The sequence below is a fragment of the Harpia harpyja genome, chromosome 12 (genome assembly GCF_026419915.1).
Source record: "Harpia harpyja isolate bHarHar1 chromosome 12, bHarHar1 primary haplotype, whole genome shotgun sequence".
Classification (NCBI taxonomy): domain Eukaryota; kingdom Metazoa; phylum Chordata; class Aves; order Accipitriformes; family Accipitridae; genus Harpia; species Harpia harpyja.
Window position 1 is genome coordinate 21,840,118 of NC_068951.1, and position 17,299 is coordinate 21,857,416.

A 17,299-nucleotide genomic window follows, 5' to 3' on the forward strand; every position below is an offset into this window, starting at 1 on the left:
CAGACTGTAGGCTTTACAAAAAGGCTGTCAATTTTATACGTACATTTCCGCATATCCCCATATCTTCTGTGCCAATGAGAAAAATGTGTCTTTGGTCTTTCAAGGGCACTTTGCTAAATGATGATCTGCAGCTGCCACTACAGATAATGGTATAAAACCCAAATGGCTGCTGCAATGCTCCATTTTTTGGTAAGTACAATAGCCTTTATTTCAGGCCATGTTACATATGGACCTGGGAAATTTTTGCTTATTTTTGATTGGCGTAGCTCAGTCGATGGTGGACAGAAATGAATTGCAATTCTTTGAAGTGTTGTTCAGGGAAAAAGGAGAGGGTAAGCTAAAGGAGTTGTAACTATTAACACAAAGGAAGCAGCTGGATTTAAGGTCTAATTAAGGGAGACTGCTGTTGGAATATGCCAGGGAAAAGCATTCAAGATGTGACAACAAAGTTGTTCATGTAAGGCAACTGAGAGACTTGAAGTGCAGGGGATTCAATTAAAAATGAAATGAAGACAATCAGCCATCTCTTGTAAGTAGGAAAAGAAATATTGCATGTGAAGCTACGTTTGGTGAATCAAGGAGGAATGGCAAATCCCTGGATACTGAAAAACAGAGACAAAGAACTCCATAGTCCTGTCATTTTCATCTTCATCCTGAATGACTAGCACCAATAAGCTATTCTAAGTTTACTAAAACCGCAATAATTGTCTATACCTGTCCTCCGTGAACCTTTTTATTTTCAATATATATTAAAGTGACCTGATTATTTCATGTGGAACAAAATCATGAGGTTCAGCACCATGCAAAGAAGTCTTACAGTTTAGTAGGCACACATACAGTAGAAAAATAGTATATTATGGAATTTTGCCACTGCTAAATTCAGCCATCAAGTTGATCTTTCTGAAAGCTTCCATTAGGTGACTGAGCCTTTCTACAAACTTCACAGAAAACCCCAATTCAACAGATTTCATTGTTGGGAAGGTTTTTTTTTGTGGGGTGTGGGTGGCAAGGGAGGATGAATTGGGTAACAGTTGCCTGCCATTAGAAAGTTTGTGCTAACCAGCATTTATTTATGAGAAAGGGGAGGAACTCTATTCTGCTCTGTAGTTCTCAGTAGCTCTTGATCGTTCCCCATGCCCCATGCCATACCATGCTAGTGACCAAAGGAAGTGGGAAGAAACCATTCTGTTCCTTCTTGGTGGGCCACGTTTCATATAGCCAAATCTGTATCACTGTCCAGTCAGTCAAAGCATTGAAGGCAGAAAAAGTACAATAGGATGCCAGCCTTTCTCTGTTCAAACTAACGGATTGTTCTTTGTGGATAGGTCCCTGATTGAGTGAAAAAAAAAAAAAAAAAAATCTGCAGCCACTACATACTAGACAGAGAAACTGATTTCTTGCCTGTCCTCCTTCTCACCCAGATTTTTGCTATGCCTTTGTTGTTGACTGTAGAGGAATCCTGTGATGATGACTGATGAATTCTAAACTGAGAATCTTTATTGGGAAAGAAAGACTAGCTTTAACATTTGTTTTCTTGACCATTTGTACATAAAATGCTATAGAGCTTGAAATAACTACAGAAAATAATAGCCAAAAGAATTTTTTGTCATGGACATTAAAATAGTCCTTACTACTTTCACACTAGTTTTCCTTAGTATGGCAATGTGGAATAATCTGACTTGTCACTTGCTAACAATCATTAACCCCATCAGACACAAGATTCCACTGCAGTCCAAATGCCTTGAGACTTTTTTCCTCTACCATCTATAAAGATAACAACAACTCATCTTTTGGAAATTTTTGTATAACCACGAACAACTTAAATGTATTATTCATGTCCAAGGGGTGCTGCAATACTACAGCAAAAATGCAATGTATCAAAAATCCAGCAGCATCCTAGCAAGTCATAGGGCTAGGGAATATGATAAAATAGGAAACCCAAAACTGACAGTGTTTCCAGAACTTGCCATACTTCTAATGTCAACAGAAGCTTTTCTGTCCAGAAATGCAGTAAACACCAATGCATCAGCATCACTGGTGTGGTATCCATATACTTAATCCATTGTCTAGTAATCCCTATAGTTTTTGATGTTTTTTATTCATAGATTCTATGCTTTGCAAAACCAGCAGGGCCACAACATACGTCTCTGACATAGCTAAAGAAGTGCTCATAAAACCAAGAATTAATACAATTCCAAAATAAGTCTCCTGTCTACGTGGGAATTACTACAAAATAACTGCACCAGCAGTCATGCTGGCATTTGGCATGGCTTGTTTTTGGCAGGCAGCTCCAACCCTCAAAACCTACCAGCTAATATGTTCAACTTTTTCATCAATTAAGTCTAGTCTGGTAAAGCTGTATTGTTTTTAATGCTAAACAAAGAGTCGTGTTTACATTTATGAACCAACCTGAGTGCTGGTAAGAAAGGGGATCCTCTGTAGATCTTTCTATGGGCCATTTGTTTTTCATGAATTCCTTCTTGGACTGGAGCAATCTGAGTGATTCATTGTAATGGTGCCTGCATTTAAAATAAAGGCTTCTGTGTGAGGTAATCCTCTCAGAGATGCACAAAGCGATTACCTGGCACTTTCAGATTCAAGAACACAGTCTGCTTTTATGCACTTTGGATTTGAATACAATTTGTTAAGAATTTAGCATATTCATTCTACCACGAGATTAGTATCAATGTAGTTAACATTTTGCAGAATTCACAAGCAATCTCCAAAATGGCATTCTGGTTTTCAGTTCCTTTTTGAAATTCTACCATTATGGCAATTTTGGTAGTAACATTACATTTAAAACACAGTGGAGGTTTTTGCTTGAAACAGGATTAAATCACACTTCAATCACTAGATTTAATTTCTTGATTAAATACAACCCCTCATGATGATGTTTCTGTAATGTGTGCTCAGTTTTCAGGAGGAGACATTCTTGTTCTCTCTCATACTCTTCTCCACAGAATCATGTTCCCTGAGTCTTCACCTTGTGGTTTTCCCTTTCATTTTAATTAAAAGAATCACAGTCCTGAGAAACTCAAAATATACAATTCTTATAAGACTTTTGACATCTGCTATGCTTCTAATTTTACTGAGTTCAGATGCATGAAGGCAGGCAAGGATCCTTTTGTCAGTTTTTCCAGGTTTCTATTACTTTATTCTTTTGCTGCTCCTGATTGCTGGTGCCCCAGTGCAATACTGGTACTATTATCTCATGTTAGTGGCCCTTTCTTTGATCATGAGGGCAAGTGCCAATCTTAGATCCAAACACTTTAGGCATTCCAAACCCACATGGCCTTGCTTGTTTAGAATAGTCCCTGACTTGCACCATCCTGAGCGATGCTTAGGCATTGCTCATATTGGCACCAGTGAAAATCGTTTCAGGAAACAAGCTCATGGTTAAACAGGACGGGCAGACACAGACTCAAGCCAGTGTCCCATCTCTGTCTAGTACATATATAGCCAAAGTGACCATCAGGTCTTATATAACTGTATCAAAGCAAAGATTATGAGTTACAAGGTACAGTCTGAATTCAGTATGTGTACAAAGCCATAGATAACCCTTTGAATGTCTGGCCTAAGGAATGAATTTATAGTTTAGTGATTTACATGTACACTCTTCAAACCATGCAGATACTTTTAGCCACAGGAATAAGTTGCACAAGTGTCAAGAACCTAGACCTAGACAGCCTGCATAACAATCTCTAGTAATTTTTGATGCTCAGCCATTTGCTAAAGAGACTGCATAGACAAGGGGTGAGGGACATATGGTAGTAGAGAGTAGGTAGCAGTAGCTTGGCCTGTGCCTTCCTACATTTCTATTTTTAATCCTGCCTTGTTGTAAACAGGCTGATGCTATGTATAGTCAAGTACACTAACTTCGTATCATGGACTGACATTCTTGGGCCATGATCAAAAATAAGAACTCTTGGCAAAGAACTCACTGCAGGACTAACATTGTAAGTACTGCAAAATCTTAACTGCCAAAAGGTCTGTTCAGCAGGCGTTTTGAGTGCTGGGGCAGGGAAGGTTATGTTATTTTAAAGATACACCAAAAAGGACAAATCAATCTGTCAGTTTATCAAGCATTTTCTGAACTGTGTATGAAGCTTTGAATAACTGTATCATTAAATCTCAAGCACAATTCAATGAAAGTTGGGTAAGATAGATCTTTGCCAATTCTAAATTAATTCATAATATATCTGCACCACAATCAAATCTACATCACAAGAGGAATGAATGTAGTTCTTTGGTTACTGACAATACTGTTTTCTTGTCTAGGAAGAATATTCAGAAACAGCAGATAAGTGGGAAATAGCTCCGTCATGTTCCCTTCTCCTCTCTAAAAAAAGCCTTGAGATAGTCTCCAAAATTTCCATACTCACTTAACAGGCAACTAATAGCACCGCCAAAAGTGGGATATGAGCTTTGCTGCTTAAAATTCTTTTATAACTATTTGGGAGCCTCTGCAAAATCCACAGATTTTGATGAAATATGACAATTTCATTGCACTCAGGTAAAACAAGCACTGTAGGAAAAGGCCATTCATGTGTCTCAGGACACAATGTTCTACTGCAGTTAAGTGTACAATTCAAAATACTGATAAGAAGAGACATTTAGGTACAGTAATATTTTTTGCCTTTGCCTTGCAATAGCAAAATCTCTTTCTATTGGTCCTAAAGTTTCCTACCTGAAGGAGCTTATAGTGAAGGCAGCAATTGGTTCTTTGACAAGGGAAGAATCTATAGATTAACCTTCAACATTTGTGAAGAAGCACAACTCCACAATAAACCACTGCCTATCTATACTTAGTAAGGATCTAGCCCTAGAGCCACCTCTTTTTTTAATATTCATGTGTGACAATTAGAATACAATATAAAGCCAAGATACCTACATGTGCTATTTCATCAGGATGCTGCTTCCCCATTAAAGGGACAGGGTTCAGCATTAGATTATGGCACTGGTTCAGCTCATTAATATAGGTCACCATTTGGGAAAAAATGCTTTAAGCTCATTTCTCTCCCTAACTGGCATCCATTTTAACATTTTGTGAATTTATTTATAAAAATAGAGGTTCACTTTCTAGAGCGGCAAGAAGTTGGGCTGTTCATACCATATTAATACTACTTTCCCTGAGCAGAAAATTATACATACAGGTTTTATTTATGGTACCTCTTGTACTAAAGAACTCTGAAGTGGATTTACAATTTACAAACCCAATCTTGCAAGTAGTACTCACTTCAGCTGGAGCTGTGCAAGATCAAAGCCTTTATAAGTAGGATCACCTGATCTGAGATTTGTGGCTGCTCCTCTGGAGAAAAACAATTGTACAAAACTGGAGTTTAGGAGAAAAATCCCATACCCAACCAATACTGCAGGACAGACCTTTTGGTGATTTCTCACACTGAAATATACAAGTGTGATTACAGAAAAGAACAGAGAAATTTTCTGCAAAGACAGGGTAGCACTGCCTAGTCTTCCTCCCACCCCGATCCTATTCTGCTGACTGGAGGCAAGGGTCAAAAGAAGCAACTGGATGTCTATGTTCACTCAGTAAAGCAAATAAAAGCAGAACTAAAAGGCTCTACCAGGTTTTTTTGTAAGTACATAGGGTATTCTTACATATGCTTTTGTAAAGTAACAGGTCTGTTTTTTAATTGCTTTCACATAGAGCCGTAAGAGCTTTCTCAGCAGTCATTGGAAGGCACATTTTAGAGCCTTAAGCTATACAACCAACTGTTTCCAGTCAGAAAGTAAGCTAGAAAAAGTGGATAGAAATCATTGATAGTTCTTACAGCACACTTGCTTTCTTGAAAGACACCCATGAAGTCTTTCACTTTAACAATTTCTGTTGACTTCTGTAGCATCTGTGTTTCCCAAAAGTGGCTAGCACAAGAAGTTTGTGTTTTCATACCTTGCCCCATAATGCATTTATTACCAAGTGTCGTGGTTTAATCCCAGCCAGCAACTAAGCACCATGCAGCTGCTCACTCACTCCTCCCCGCTCCCAGTGGGATGGGGACGAGAATCGGGAAAAAAAGTAAAACTCGTGGGTTGAGATAAGAACAGTTTAATAACTAAAATAAAATAAAATATAATAATAATACAAATATAATAACAATAATAATAATAGTAATGAAAAAGAATATAACAAAAAGAGAGAAATGAGACCCAAGAAAAGACAAGTGGTACACAATACAATTGCTCACCACCCACTGAACAATGCCCAAGCAGTGACCTGCCCCTCCTGGCCAAGTCCCCCCAGTTTATATACTGAGCATGACATCCTATGGTATGGAATATCCCTTTGGCTAGTTCATGTCAGCTGTCCTGGCTATGCTCCCTCCCAGCTTCTTGTGCACCTGCTTGCTGGCAGAGCATGGGAAACTGAAAAATCCTTAACTTGGGATAAATACTACTTAGCAACAACAAAAACATCAGTGTGTTATCAACATTATTCTCACACTAAATCCCAAACACACTATACCAGCTACTAGGAAGAAAATTAACTCTATCCCAGCCGAAATCAGAACACCAAGACCAACCATATGGGAAAAAGGCACGTTTCAAGATCCTTACATCAAGTTAACTGGTTTTGGACAAATTGTTTTGTTTTTCCTTCCAGCACAAAACCACGGAAAACTCAGTGATTTTGAAGAAAACATCAGCAGTTATGGGCTTGGGCTTAACTTGCCATTAGAGTTAATACGATAACTTTTCAAGAAAACTTTTCAAGGATGTGTGAATAGCATAAACCTGCAGGCATAATAATGCCAACATAGCTAATCTGGAATAGGGATGCTCCTCAAGAATAGGTTTATTTGTAAACTCTCTTACTTTCTGATTAAGATCTCTGTATTACCTGCTTAGAGACCTAAAACCAAGAGAAATAACATGAGAGCCAAGACCTTTGCTGCAGAACTCTTCCAGTGACTACAATTTTGCAAGACCTTTTCTGGGCAGAGGCTTTCCACATGCATCTAACTACTCTAAATGGCATAAGTGCAGTACTGTGTTGTATTGCACAGGTCTGGGGAAAGCCTATCTGCTTTGCACTAGGAAAGACTCCAGATGGGGAATACTTACTATGCGGCCTTTCTGAAGGAAAGTGATGTGAATTTTCATTGCTTGCAGATCTAATACTTTATCTCATAGCAGATAATGCCATAAACAGACATGTTCTGCTTTGCTTGGGTGTTTTACATGAGTGAGTTCTGTGCATCGATCTGGTAGCCTGACAGATTTTTGGCAATCAGTAACTTCATAAAGAAAGGAGAAAAAAAAGTAATTACCTTAATACTTTTACTGTCTCTGTCCATGTCTCCTGCTCACTCTCCCATGGATCAACTCGAATCCAGTCAGATGTCTCCAGTGCTAGTTTAGCCATTGCTATCCGGTGCCTTGCTGAAACCAAGCCTTTCTTTCTGTAGTCATCGTTAACAGGAGACATTATGCCTTCAATCACCTGATACCTTCCTTTTGAAAAACAAAGAAAAGAAAAAAAGAAAAATAAGTCATTGTCACAGAATCTTGAAAATTTAGGGTGGTCAGGACCTTGGGAGCTCATCTAGTCCAACCTCTTCAAAGCATGGTTAACTTCAAAGTTCTGAGAGGCTATGAACAACCTGATCTAGGTATTATTTTTAATACAGAAACAGCAATTTAAAAAATTAAAAAGCAGCCTTCTTGTTCCTCTGTGAACTGCTAACAATTACTATCAATATGTTAATCCTATGAGATGATTCAAAAAGGAAAGCTGGATGAACATACAATTTTCAAGCACGTAGATGTTTACAATTTATGATGCAAACTATCAAAATTGCTAGATATAATTAAGTTTTATATTCCAGTAAGTACAGCTTTTATAAAGCCAGAGCAATGGACGACTTAACTGACCACTGCTTTGTTCTTAAGCATCTGATGCTTGTTATTTATCAAAATCATTGTGCCTTTTCATTGTGTTAAAACAAGAATTATAGCATATTACTGCAGCTATGATTAATGCGATTCAGACAAATCAGAAGATTCAAGAACAAAGATGGGGCTAATGGAGTCTAAAATGAGACTTATAGTACTATGCTCCAAACATCAGCTTAGCAGCCATTAAAGAACCTTTCTATCTGGCTGATCATGCTAATTAAATTTGAAAATATGCCCATATTTTTCTACTCCTGTAACATAATGTCATCATTAACACAACAAGCTGTTTTTGGTAGACTTTGCAGTTCCGGCCTCAAATCAGGAAACAAAAATCATAGAATCATAGAATCATTTAGGTTGGAAAAGACCTTCAAGATCATCAAGTCCAACCGTCAATCATGCCCACTAAACCATCTCCTGAAGTGCCTTGTCTATGCGCTTTTTGAATACCTCCAGGGATGGTGACTCAACCACTTCCCTGGGCAGCCTGTTCCAATGCCTGACAACCCTTTCAGTAAAGAAATTCTTCCTAATATCCAATCTAAACCTCCCCTGGCACAACTTGAGGCCATCTCCTCTCGTCCTATCTCCAGCCACCTGATAGAAGAGACCGACCCCCACCTCACTACAACCTCCTTTCAGGTAGTTGTAGAGAGTGATAAGGTCTCCCCCCAGCCTCCTTTTCTCCAGACTAAACAAACCCAGTTAATGTAGCTCTCATTTTAATAAATCAACAGGGAAATAAAGCTCTGATACGAGCTGCACCCCTCAAGAAACAGAGAGGAGAGAAAGGGTGTTTCAAACAAACAGAAATACAACAAAATGATTTCTAACATAACACATGCATTTTAAATAACTATGGTAAATATGATACTGAAGGGTGAAAAAAATCCCCTTCCTTTTGTCTAATTCAGTTGTTTCAACAAAGAAACTTAAAGAATGCAGCAAGTTCCCTCTATTGCTTTGTAATGAAAATGGTACCCCTGGACTCATAATTTCTCGTACTGGCACGTGACAATTCAATATTCTAAAATGACAATTTAGTAACTCCACAATTATTTTGATGTAATAGGGTAAAATTTTCAAAAGAACTTGAGCAAGTTGGACTTAAAAAACAGCATTAAAATTCAATGAGATTTACAGGCAATGTCTCCTGTTAAAATATTCGTCCAAACTATCCTCTGTTTTAAAACATTCTCATTATAGGCAAAATGGTCAATAGAGCAAGATAAAATTCTCCAGAAACATGCAAAGATGTGTATATAATTAAGTCTATCTCTTGATCTGAAATTGGGAATATTTTCACTTGACGTATGGACAACAATTATTCTCTGATACTTTGATAATATACAATGCTGTAACAAATTCTCATTTAAAGGGAAAGAAATTACAGTTTGAATTCATTAATGTTACCCTTATTAAAAGGTTTTTCTTACACAATAATTTTCCACATTTTGGTTCCTTTCTTTTCAGTTTCTACAGATATAAATTGTTCCCTTATATTTTAAATGAATATATTAAATGTAAAAATGAAAATTGTGTGAGATCATGCTAGCCAAGAATGACTGCAACTCTGCCATATCCTTGTAAGCTGTTAAGATTTCAGTCTCTAGTCTGGCCTATAACTGCACAAATTGGATAAGATAAGAGCTTCTGATGCCATTGTCAGCTTGTTCCAAAGCAGAAATGAAACCAAATGGAAGAGAAAAATCAAGGTTGCTAATACTTAAGGTACCAAAAGTCAAATACAGTAACTATTTAAGATGATTCACAACAACTGAGTAACCCAGCACTATGCAATCATGATGCACATGAGAACCTTCCACCTAAAAATACAAGCTTTACCACTCAAAATATAGGAGAATATTTTATTACTGGCTCTAAATAACTTGTGTCCTCTACAGTAATTTAAAAGTTCACCTATTCAAATATGTCCCTCAATTTTGGCAGGCATGCAAAGAGAAAATAATTAAATTCTGCCATCTTGATTTTTTTTTAATTTCCACTGCAATTCTCTTCTCTATCCCATAAATTATTACAGGTAGTTTCAAGCCTTCCTTGGTCCACAATTATCTTCAAATTGTATTTCTTTGGAATGCTGTTTGTTTTCGTCATGAAATATGTTATTATTGCTTGTCCTAAGTATGTGTAAAAATCCTCCAGGCCCTTAAGTGGCTTTGTTTTTCAAAACGTACCTATCAAAAGCAGCAAAAAACTTCCTCTTGCTATGAACTTATATTCTCTAAGAACTACTTAGGATAACTGGTTAGAAAACTAAATATAACAAAAGTAGTGAAACAAAAAATGTCCCTCAAACAAGTTAAAGTACTATTATTAAGGAAAACTGGTATTTAGTATTTCGTTATAAAGGTGTCCTGGTTTTGGCTGGGATAGAGTTAATTTTCTTTCTAGTAGCTGGCATAGTGCTATGTTCTGGATTTAGTATGAGAATAATGTTGATAACACACTGATGTGTTCAGTTGTTGCTAAGTAGTGTTTAGACTAAGTCAAGGATTTTTCAGCTTCTCATGCCCAGCCAGCAAGAAGGCTGGAGGGGCACAAGAAGTTGGGAGGGGACACAGCCAGGGCAGCTGACCCAAACTGGCCAAAGGGGTATTCCATACTATGTGATGTCACGCCCAGTATATAAACTGGGGGGGGGTGGTTGGCCAGGAGGGGCAGGTCACTGCTTGGGCATCAGTCAGCAGGTAGTAAGCAATTGCATTGTGCATCACTTGTCTTTTCATGGGTTTTATTTCTCTCTCTTTTTGTTATATTCCTTTTCATTACAATTATTATTTTTTATTATTATTACTGTTATTATTATATTTTATTTTATTTTAGTTATTAAACTGTTCTTACCTCAACCCACGAGTTTTACTTTTTTCTTCCGATTCTCCTCCCCATCCCACTGGGAGGGGGAAGGAGTGAATGAGCGGCTGAGTGGTGCTTAGTTGCTGGCTGGGGTTAAGCCACAACAAAAGGTCACTGTGAGTTGACAAAAGTTTCTAGAAACTTCACTCCCTGCTGAACAGTGCCTACAAAATGTTAGCCTCTTTTGCATTTCTATGACAACTGAGAAACAGACACATGCATTTATCCAGCCTGATTCTTTATACCAAAGTAACTACCCCAAGTAGGATCTTCTAGATAAAAGTTTAGATTTACAGCACATCACTAATAACAGGCAGTACTAACGTACATTAGTCATAAGCAATGACAGTATCAAAAGATGCATGTTTCATGCTAAGTTTACTATGTGGAAGATTTTATGGTTTCATATGACTGAAAACAGCTGATGAGCCAACACACTTATTTTAATGTAGTTTGGTACCTTCCTGTTAAAACTCCAAAGCTTTAAAAGTTTCACTGATGTAGGCTTACATAAAAATACTACAGACGAATGCTAGTCTTATCTCTACGTTACAATGAAACTCCTTATCATTCAGTATTCAGCTCTCCCAACTTATACTTTATAATAGAAAAAAAACAGAGTTAGACTCACTGGTAGCTTCTATGACATCAATTAAATGTGACACCAACTCATATATGCAAATTTTCCCTTCCTGCAGTTATGGACATTAGTTTAAAGACCATATAGCTCTCATCCACAGGGAAAAAGAAACAAACAAAAAAACAACACCCCCTCCCAAAACCACACCCAAACACCAAAAAACCCTCTAAAATCACCAAACCAAAAAACTTGAAACACCAAAAAAGCCAACCCCAAAACTAGCCCAAAGCCCAAACACCAAAAAAACCCCACCAACCCAAACACCCCCCCCTCCACTGAAAACCAAACACCAAGAACCCTCCCTGCAAACCCCACATACCTTAATCAAGATGACAGTTTTTAACTCATCGCCTATCTAAGGTTTCTGTCCTATGTATCCAAAGTCTGAAAGCACAAGCGAAAGAAAATTCCCTGGTGGTTTTTTTTGTTTTTTTGTTTTTTTTTTTCTGGAGACTGCCCCAATTTCCTTTTCAGCACTGGGCAAGAGACTAACTTCTATATATTAGTGTATTAATGTGAACAATTGCAGGACTCAAGACTACAAATTTTTGGTTTGAGTTGTGGAAGGTTTGTCCAGGAATAAGCATTTTCTCTGTGTCATTAAGCCTGTTCTAAGGGCATAAAGTTATCTACACATCTAAGATTTAACAAAATGAGGCTGATGAACAGCTTAAGTTTTACTGCATAGTATGTATACAACATCAAATACATAAATAACAAAAATCACTTTGACTGCCGAGGAGTCAGTCCTTTCTCGTGATGAAAGTAATAGCTATTTCAAAACATAAAATAATGTAAAACTTGTTATCAGAAGTGAACAATGTTGGAAAATAGTTACAATACAATCTCATGTTCTAACCAGCTAAGATGCAACAAGAGCTTACATTAATGTAAGTTTTCATTTCTTCACTGAAACAACCACTAGCACACTTGATTTTACAAATATGTTTAATTAACTGGATTATTTAATTTCTTTTATCAAACTTCTATGTGTGACTACACATACATTAAAATCACACAATAAAATTGTGTATTGAAGTAACAGTAATGTTTTCCCTTGAACCCACAAGAAATCAACAGTTACCCTTGCAGAACTCTCAACCTACTAATGCTAGGAAAACAAATACAAGGATTTTTCATTGTTCCATTTAAAACAAAACGTTAATTTTTTTATAGGTTATAATTAACTGGGGTGGAGGGAGGGACAGCTAACATCTTTGTTCAGATGCCATGTAGGGGAGAAAATTAAAATAAAACCACCATGTAATGACTAGATACAAGTAATCCCAAATATTTGAGTTGTTCAAAATGATTTACAGCCTAAATATCAAAAAGATACCTTCCTATACTTACCTTCCCATGACATGTATGTAGAGATTGCTAAGCATGAAAAAAGGAAAAGAAAATAGGCAAGACTGTTTTTACTTCATGTTTGGTCACCTTTTGTGAGGGTAATTCAACAGAAGGAAAATCAAAGGGGCAAAAAATTCAGCAATCATTGCAGTGAAAGTCAACATAACGAACAAATACATTAGAGCAGTAATGGACAATCTTATAGGATAGCTCTCCACAGGATGAATGACTTTACCTTCACCACTTCAGAGTGCCTGAAAGATGCATTCACTGAATTAGATGAGGTGTGCAAAAATTGTAGTGACAGATGCCATATGAGTACCTAGACAAACATAAATCATATCCACCTTGTTGAGTGAACTACAGGGCCTGAAGATGTAGACTTACCTCTGTAGTCAGACAGCCACGCAAATACATTGAGACTTCAGGAACCCTCCTCCAACAGCTGAGTAACTAAGCATGCACAATAATCAGTCCTCAAATAAATGCTGAATGATCTCCACACATAACATCTATAATAAACATTTCATATCAAGACCTCAAAATACAACTTCACTTCTATAGAGTTCATTGGATTTGGACAAAAAGAAGGAAAGGGAGTTTCTTGACAGCTATGAAAATGATTATTTCCTTCAGAAAGAAGGCTAAACCCACCATCTTGAGAGTAACAATATGAATAATAAAGTATCATAGCTTTACTCACAGGACACCTTATTCTGAAATGCTCTAATCCAAGCTGACTTTTGCCATTAACATGACTGGGAAGCAATGGTTCCTTTCAGAGATGCTACAAAACAGATGACTAGGATTCCAAAGACAAATACAGGGCATAACCCAAATACCACTGCAAGCAGGGGACACCCACCCCTTATTCTGCTGGGTTTTACGGTAAGGCAACAAAACTTGTGGAACAGAAAGATGCCTACAATTTTTCCATTTTGAAAAGCATTCCTTAAATTCAGAAAAAGGTTAGGACCTAAACTGTATGCACTGATAACAGTATCGAGAAAAATGAGTTTTACGTAACAGAAGTGTCTTCTTTAGGGATGTGGCATATCTTGAGATGTCTTAAGATTTATGCTTTTGCTGCTTAGATTTGCACCCCAGCAAAGTGCACTCTGTAACTTTAACTCTTTCTGAATGTTAAGCTACACATGCATCCCTCTTCATGCATGTTTCAAGGGTAGAGCCTAATACAATTAACCAGGTACTGCTCTATTTAAGCAAGCACTGCTGTAAATCTTGTAATAAAAAAAAAATCCAAGATTTGTTTCCTTTTCATTTTTTAAGTCAGTTAATTTTAACTAATGTCTGTCAGTATTTTTTGTGTATGTAGTGAGTAACTACTGCTGATCTGATCCTATTCCAATTATATATCTGTATTGCTATACACACTACCAAAACAGTAGGATCAAACCAGGGTTATTTTGTGTTGTTTTCAAATTCTGGTTATCAGAATTGTTGCAGGAAGACAAATTGAAGCCTGTGCATTTATGCTGACTTAGAATCATAGAATTGTGTAGGTTGGAAAAGACCTTTAAGATCATCAAGTCCAACCGTAAACCTAACGCTGCCAAGTCCACCACTAAACCATGTCCCTAAGCACCACATCTACACCTCTTTTAAATACCTCCACGGATGGTGACTCAACCACTTCCCTGGGCAGCCTGTTCCAATGCTTGACAACCCTTTCGATGAAGAAATTTTTCCTAATATCCAATCTAAACCTCCCCTGGCACAACTTGAGGCCATCTCCTCTTGTCCTGTTGCTTGTTACTTGGCAGAAAAGACTGATACCCACCTCACTACAACCTCCTTTCAGGGAGTTGTAGAGAGAGATAAGGTCTCCCCTCAACCTCGTTTTCTCCAGGCTAAACAACCCCAGTTCCCTCAGCTACTCCTCACAAGACTTGTGCTCTAGTCCCTTCACCAGCTTTGCTGCCCTTCTTTGGATACGCTTGACACCTCAATGTCTTTCTTGTAGTGAGGGGTCCAAAACTGAACACAGTGTTTGAGGTGCAGCCTGACCAGTGCCAAGCACCGGGGGGCAATCACTTCCCTGTTCCTGCTGGCCACACTGATACAAGTCAGAATGCCGTTGGCCTTCTTGGCCACCTGGGCACACTGCTGGCTCATATTCAGCCATCTGTTGACCAACACCCACAGGTCCTTTTCCACCAGGCACTTCCCAGCCACTCTTCCCCAAGCCTGGAGCATTGCATGGGGTTGTTGTGACCCAAGTGCAGGACCCGGCACTTGGCCTTGTTGAACCTCATACAATTGGCCTCGGCCCATTGATCCAGCCTGTCCAGATCCCTCTGTAGTGCCTTCCTACCCTCGAGCAGATCAACCCTCCCTCCCAACTTGGTATCATCTGCAAACTTACTGAGGGTGCACTCGATCCCCTTGTCCACATCACTGATAAAGATATTAAAGAGAACTGGCCCCAGTACTGAGCCCTGGGGAACACCACTTGTGACCGGCCATCAACTGGATTTAACTCCATTCACCAGAACTCTTCAGGCCTGGTCATCCAGCCAATTTTTTACCCAGCAAAGAATACACCCATCCAAGCCATGAGCAGCCAGTTTCTGCAGGAGAATGCTGTGGGAAACAGTGTCAAAGGCCTTACTAAAGTCTAGGTAGACAACGTCCACAGCCTTTCCCTCATTCACTAAGCAGGTCGCCTTGTACTAAAAGGAGATCAGGTTAGTCAAGCAGGACCTGCTTGACTTGACTTGCTGCTGTTACAATCTGCTCCTATCCCTTTCTTGAAAATACCAGTCCATTTTAATCACATGCAGCCCTTGAACAACATAAACTTCTAAATTCCCAAGGCTGGTTAGTGACTAATTACTCATTGGACTTCTCAGCTCTGCTGCCCAGTGCTGCATCTGACACAACCCATTGATTGTGTCACATTTTCCCAAGTTTTCATAAGACAGTAACTCATTTTCCTTCACCTCCCCTTGCATGTGTCTTGTCACAGATAGAAACATCTTGCCTTTCACACCCCCCTACTTTGCCCTCTATCCGTTTTGGTCTTCTCTGGAAACTTGGTGATGTAAGTATCCTCCACTGGCAATACTTAGGAAACATTTTAAACATCTTACATAGGTTGATTCTAGTACTATTTCTTTGGACTTTATGGTCAAATGAAAAATACAGTCAAAGAGAAATAAAAGCATTTGGCATTAGATACTAACAGACTGAAAGGCATTTGCCACAGTCAGTGCAAGTTTCAAGAAATAATTTTAAAACAGAGATTGAATCTGAGAGGATTCTAGCTATGTCTGAGGATGTGTAAAGAGTCAAATTCACATGAGTAGAGACAAAAATCCAGATAAAGAGAATCATTAGAGTTATTCAGTCACATGTAACTACGTCTGTTGTATTTAAAAAGCGGCATGACAAGATTTGTTGACATTAACAAAAAAAGGATGAATTACTTGACATGTGGTAATGAAACTGCAGATACTGCTTAAAGTATCAGAAAGTCAATAAAATTCCCTACTTAAAATAGGGATGTATGAAAAATAAGATTAGACAGCATTTGAAACTGAAGTGATGTGCAAAAAGCTAGCAGACAGAATTACTGGAGATGTCAGTCAGGATGCACATGAGGGATAGTTATGTCATTCGTAACAGTAAAACCTGACTGTGAAGTCAACTCCAGCCAAGCTGTTGCACAACTCATTGTTTCTGCCCGGTTTGTGATTGAGCAGAAATACTGAAGCAGCACCAGAAGTCATTCTCACAGCCTAGGAAACATAGTCCTTCGTGCTAGTTAATTGTTCTCTCATGCTAGTTACTTTTTCAGGCATTCAGTGTGTATATTAGCTCAGAAGTGCGTTGCTCTCACTGAGAAGGGAATCAATGTGAATATGGCAGACCACTACCTCACTTCAAACAAGCTTTAGTCATGTATAACAATTGTTCTCCAGCCCCACTATCAGCTCCCAGTCTGCAACTAGTGCTTCTCAGCAAATAAGCTCCAATTTCTCCTCTCCTTCCCTGGGTAACTGCAGAAGCAGAACTAAAAACATGAGAGAATGACCAATTAATTTCCTGGGTAGGAATGGTTCTGCCATAAAACAGGCATCCAGAGTCAATCATTTTTATAGCATGTTGCCAACCCCTTCTGTTTGAGAAACTGTCTTCACCATAGCAAGAAAGACCATATACCAGATCTGTAAGTATCCATCCATACAAACACATATATATGCATTCATAGTTACTTCAAATAAAGCCACCTCTAGGTGTGATGGGTAAAGCTTCCACAAGCTAATTGAGGATTCTTGGTTTGCAGACATCCTAGGTTACGTGTTCAGAAAGTACAATGACAACACTGTAGGCAACCCAGACACAAATGAAGTCTCCTTCTTTAATGCATGAAGTACTTACACTAGTAAGACTCCACACATTAAACTAAAGTCAAAAGGCAAGTCACATCCTATTCAGAACTAAGCACTGATGTTAAAGAGGTGCAATGTAATGCACAACTTTCATTTCAGC

At 38.3% G+C, this 17,299-nt stretch overlaps 1 protein-coding gene across 5 annotated transcripts in view; it reads right to left on the bottom strand.

Annotated features, from left to right (window-relative positions):
* NMNAT3 (nicotinamide nucleotide adenylyltransferase 3) overlaps positions 1-17,299 on the bottom strand; it is a 35,205-nt gene that overhangs the window by 2,781 nt on the left and 15,125 nt on the right. For 4 of the 5 annotated variants that reach the window (XM_052803607.1, XM_052803606.1, XM_052803603.1 and 1 more), the window contains 3 exons: positions 7,290-7,473; positions 5,237-5,308; positions 2,410-2,519 (listed from right to left, as the gene is read on the bottom strand). In XM_052803607.1, the coding sequence (XP_052659567.1) occupies positions 2,410-2,519; positions 5,237-5,308; positions 7,290-7,447 (340 nt within the window). In that variant the 5' untranslated portion in view covers positions 7,448-7,473. The remainder of the gene's footprint in view (positions 1-2,409; positions 2,520-5,236; positions 5,309-7,289; positions 7,474-17,299) is intronic. The other variant, XM_052803605.1, reaches the window with a different exon arrangement.